The sequence below is a fragment of the Geospiza fortis genome, unplaced genomic scaffold, assembly GCF_000277835.1.
Source record: "Geospiza fortis unplaced genomic scaffold, GeoFor_1.0 scaffold40, whole genome shotgun sequence".
Taxonomy (NCBI): Eukaryota; Metazoa; Chordata; class Aves; order Passeriformes; family Thraupidae; genus Geospiza; species Geospiza fortis.
The window spans coordinates 10,177,315-10,181,696 of NW_005054297.1; the positions used below are offsets into that span (position 1 = coordinate 10,177,315).

The window sequence follows — 4,382 nt, forward strand, 5'->3', positions numbered from 1 at the left end:
CCCGCGGGGACGGGCGTGGCGCGGCCGGGCCACCCGCTCTCTGTGCCCCGTGCAGGTGCTGTCCCGTCTCGGGGTGGGTCCTGGCTGGCGCTTCGTGGACGTGCTGGGCTTCGAGGATGAGGCGCTGCGCGCCGTGCCGACCCCGGCGTGCGCGCTGCTCCTGCTGTTCCCGCTCACGGAGCAGGTGCGTGTCCCCTCCCGGCAGGGTAGCGCTGGCCGCTGTCTGGAGTGCGGCTGCCATCCCCCAAGCATCAGATGGTTGGGCGTGGATGGGGCTTGGCACTGGCACGGTTTTGTGCTTGCTTCTAGCCTCCAAATAGTCTCAGCTGAGCTGGGCAACCAAACAAGGGCTCTCATTCCATCACAGTGTTCCTGTGAGATTTTGCTTTGTATATCAGACTGAGGGAAAAACAACATGAGCGATCTTGAGTGTGAGGGATAGCAATTCCATTACCATGCTGAATCATTGGATCTGGAGAGGCCTACATTACTTCTTTAGCGTAATCATTTGGTTTGATGCTAAGGAAGTGAATGAGATGAAATCAAATTCAATTAACAGGTTCTTAAAAAGAAGGATTATAACTTTCCAATAGCAATGGATTTTGCAGTTGTTTATACATTGTTCTGATGGGGAGGGGCTCATGAAGGCAATTCTGAAAGGCCCATTGTAGAGACATGCTGAGTAGCCTTGTTCAGTGGACTGAAGCAACTGAGAGAGGACATAAAAGAGCCTATCCATTATATTATTTCCCACCAAGCTATTTCCAGTGTATGGCACAGATGGAGAAGCTAAGAACAGTGCCTTTGGATATGACTGAATCATGCAGGTAGTCAGTCCATTAAGTGTTGGCCTGAATCCAGTTTAGGCATATGGTGCTTTACTGGTGCCACAAAGATGACTTTCTGAATAAATCTTTGTCCAGTCGTGATACTAATTCTCCTGCACAACAACTTATTTTTCCAGTGCACTATACAAGGATAGGACTGTTATGAAATGCCTAAACTAGTTATGTGTTTACAGCATGAAAACTTCAGGAAGCAACAGACTGAGAAAATAAAGGACCAGGAGATCAGTTCTAAAGTGTATTTCCTGAAGCAGACCGTCAGTAACTCCTGTGGGACAATTGGTCTGATACATGCAGTTGCTAATAACAAAGACAAATTGAAACTTGGTGGGTATGAATGTTCTGAAGTGCTTGAATTTCTATTTTTTTGATAGCAGATTGAATGGGTATGGGCTGTTGGGAGACAGCTTGCTTTCAGACAAGTCAATTTAAGGCATCCTGCACTGCTTCAGTTGGTAAGTGGGTCTTCCAGCTCTTGGAGAGGGGCATGTGGAGTACCTGAAACACAGAAGGGAATGTGCTTTGACTCCAGTCTGCTAGCTGCAGAGGTATTGTCCTAGTAAGCAATGCAAGAGGAAAAGGGCACTTAGCAGCACTGACCAAAGTCTGTCCATAATTAGGGAGTGCTGTGTTCAGAAGCAGTTATTAACATTAAGCTTGATGTCAATAGATGAGATGGAGTTCTTCATGCTGCTTATGTCTAATGTAAATCAATGTGCTCAGAGTAGCCTGTAAATCAGTCTAAAACCTTTCTAGTTTTCTTTTTGCTGGACAAGTTGTATAGATAAGGGTTTGTAAGGACATTTTTCCTACCAAGGTAATAGTTTGGATGGTTTCTTTACTATAGAAAAAGATTCTTTTGTTGTTCAGAGACTAGATCTGCAAAATACAACTACCATTATTCTAAGAGAACTTGGATCCATTCTGTGGTGTGGGATTCTTTTTTATACAAAGGAAAACATGTGGAAATCATAGTGAGTATTTAAACATAGTTTTGCTTTGTTCTTCAAAAGGATTCACTGGAATAACACTCTTGATGAGTGAAGCAATGATGCAGCATATCTTTTATGTGCTAGACCTCAGTGTATCTTAGTACTGCACTAATTTATATTCTGGCAAGCCAAAGTTAGCAAGTGCTGCCTTCATTTAAAGGCAGTGAGACAATTTTGTCTGCCCATATTCCGTTAGTTATGTGTCCTTGTATCTGGTACCTTTCTTGAATTTCTTCAAAACAGGACTGGAGATTTCTGCCAAATGTGCAGTGGGGAAATCAGAAAAGCTAAATCCCATTTGAAAATGATTTTTCAAAATGAGCATCCAGAGTTAACTGGAGCACTCTTCCCTAAAACAATTCTGGTTGTTTGTGTAGATTGTTACTAATATCTTCCGTGTTAATAGCTTACTTTGAGTGGTAGTTATAATGTGCTTATATTGGAGATAGTTACAGGCTGAATGTAATGACTTGTAGTTAGTGCAAAAAGCATTGATTTCTGTGGGCTGCATCTAAACTATGACTGATATTTTACCTATAATGAATAAAATGTTTGATCATCTTGTGCAGAGGAGGGGTCTGCCCTGAAGAAGTTTCTTGATGAAACAGCTGATTTGTCTCCTGAAGAAAGAGCTAAGCATTTGGCAAATAATAAGGTACATGAACTACACAAACTGCTGACAGTTATCAGCACTTAAAGATGTAGTAACCTGTACCTGCTTTCTCTTAAGGCTATACAAGAAGTCCACAACTCTGTTGCGCAAGAGGGACAATGTCGGGTAAGATGTGAAAAATCTTGGGAAAATGTTTAATGAAGGTGGTGGGGCAGCGCTCATTTTTTTGTCTGTCAGATTGCTGTTACAGTTCACAGGGAAGGAGAAATAAGTGACTCATGGGTGAATGCTTGTTTGGGATTTCTTCCTCAAACATGGATTGAAAATTTGGATCAAGGCCCAGTTGTAAAATATCATTTTACATTAGGATTTCTGGTGCTTGACCTTGTAAAAGTCTTGCCACAGACCTCTTCTGCTGAACTTAAGTTTTCAGTCCTTTTGTTGAAGCTTCCTCTGTTCTGTAGTCACAAATTGGATTTGCAGTACTAGCTTCAAACTAACAAATATATCTGATGGTGTCTCCTAAGGTTGAGGACAACAGTGTGAACTTCCATTTCATCCTTTTTGTCAACGTGGATGGACACCTGTATGAATTGGGTAAGGTCCTATGAACTGTGTTTGGACTGGGCTTACGTTACACTGCACAGCAGTGTCAGGGGCTCAAGCAAGATACTTTGTGCTAATTAAACTGTTTGCTGAGGTTCTCAGAGCCAAAACACAATTTGTATCTTCATCTGAAGATTTTAACTGAACGTGGGTTACACTGAAGGCCTAAAGCGTATTGTCACTGGTGTAGCTAAGAGCACTGTTTCCATCTCACTCAGACTAATGACAATTTGTTTTGACTTCCCCAGTGTCATCATATGCGTACTTGTTTGGGTCTGCTATGCTCAGTTCTGCTAATTCAGAAGTATTTCTTTCACAGATGGCCGTATGCCGTTTCCTGTAAACCATGGCACGAGCTCGGATGACTTGCTCTTGAAGGTAAGTCTCCCTTGCTGCTTGTTTCCCTGTAAACAAGGCTTATAAAAAGCCTTATAAAGAGGTGAGAAGTCTGCATGTGGTATATAGTGGCTGTACCTACTTGCTGTACAAGTTTGTGCTTAGCTTAAATCTGCTAAGTTTATGACTACTAAAGGTATTGTCCCTAAGAGCTAGATACCTGTTCAGTGTATTTATTAGCTGGTGCTATCAGATTATGTAACTTAGTTGGTAGAACTGCAAAGGCTTGTTCTCTGCAGGAAGTGTATTTGGTTAGTCTAAGCAGCTGTATTTTTTCATCCCCAAGGATTCTGCTAAGATCTGCAGACAATTTACAGAACGTGAAAAAGGAGAAGTTCGTTTTTCTGCTGTGGCTTTCTGCAAGTCTGCCTAAGACTCTGAAGAGATGCAAGGAAAGCAGTTTAATAGCACACCAGTAAATGCAGTTTAAACTCCAGTGCTTCAGTACTTGTTAAACACAGCTGTTCTGGTAACTTAAATTATTTCCACCTTTTGCTATACACAGAAGCAACATCAGCTGAGCTTGTGCTAAAGGATGAGCTCAAGTTTTAATGTGAACGGTTTGGACACATCAGATATCTTTAGACTCTTTTTTCACATGTTAAGTAGAAAATGCTTAACAGGGCTTGTTTGATCTGTGTTATGTTGAGTTGTTGGTTGATATTTCCTTGTCCTTAATGAGAATAAAATGTTCTGCTGGAAGACTAAATGGACTGAAGTGCTGACTAATTTTCTCCAAAAGAAGTTGTGTGGCATCCTCTGTAAGTCTTCTTTTCAAAAGCCTCTCAAAGCTCTCCTCTGAGCAAAAAGTTAAGTTAACCTCAGGGTAGCAGGGCAATTGCTTTTTCTGGTATCTGGGAGGCTTTCAAGGAGGGAGAGACACTGGTGTGTGTAACATATTGCAGTGCTGCATGCTGCACTAGCCTTCCA

At 42.0% G+C, this 4,382-nt stretch overlaps 1 protein-coding gene across 1 annotated transcript; it reads left to right on the forward strand.

Annotated features, from left to right (window-relative positions):
* Window positions 1-7: 7 nt before the first annotated feature.
* On the forward strand, window positions 8-4,161 carry UCHL1 (ubiquitin C-terminal hydrolase L1; the record flags this gene model as incomplete). The annotated part of the gene is made up of 7 exons (XM_031055609.1): window positions 8-184; window positions 1,022-1,172; window positions 2,407-2,492; window positions 2,568-2,615; window positions 2,978-3,047; window positions 3,376-3,434; window positions 3,739-4,161. Coding segments are annotated over 7 exons (678 nt in total), but the record flags the coding sequence as incomplete, so codon positions are not given.
* Between the last annotated feature and the right edge of the window lie 221 nt (window positions 4,162-4,382).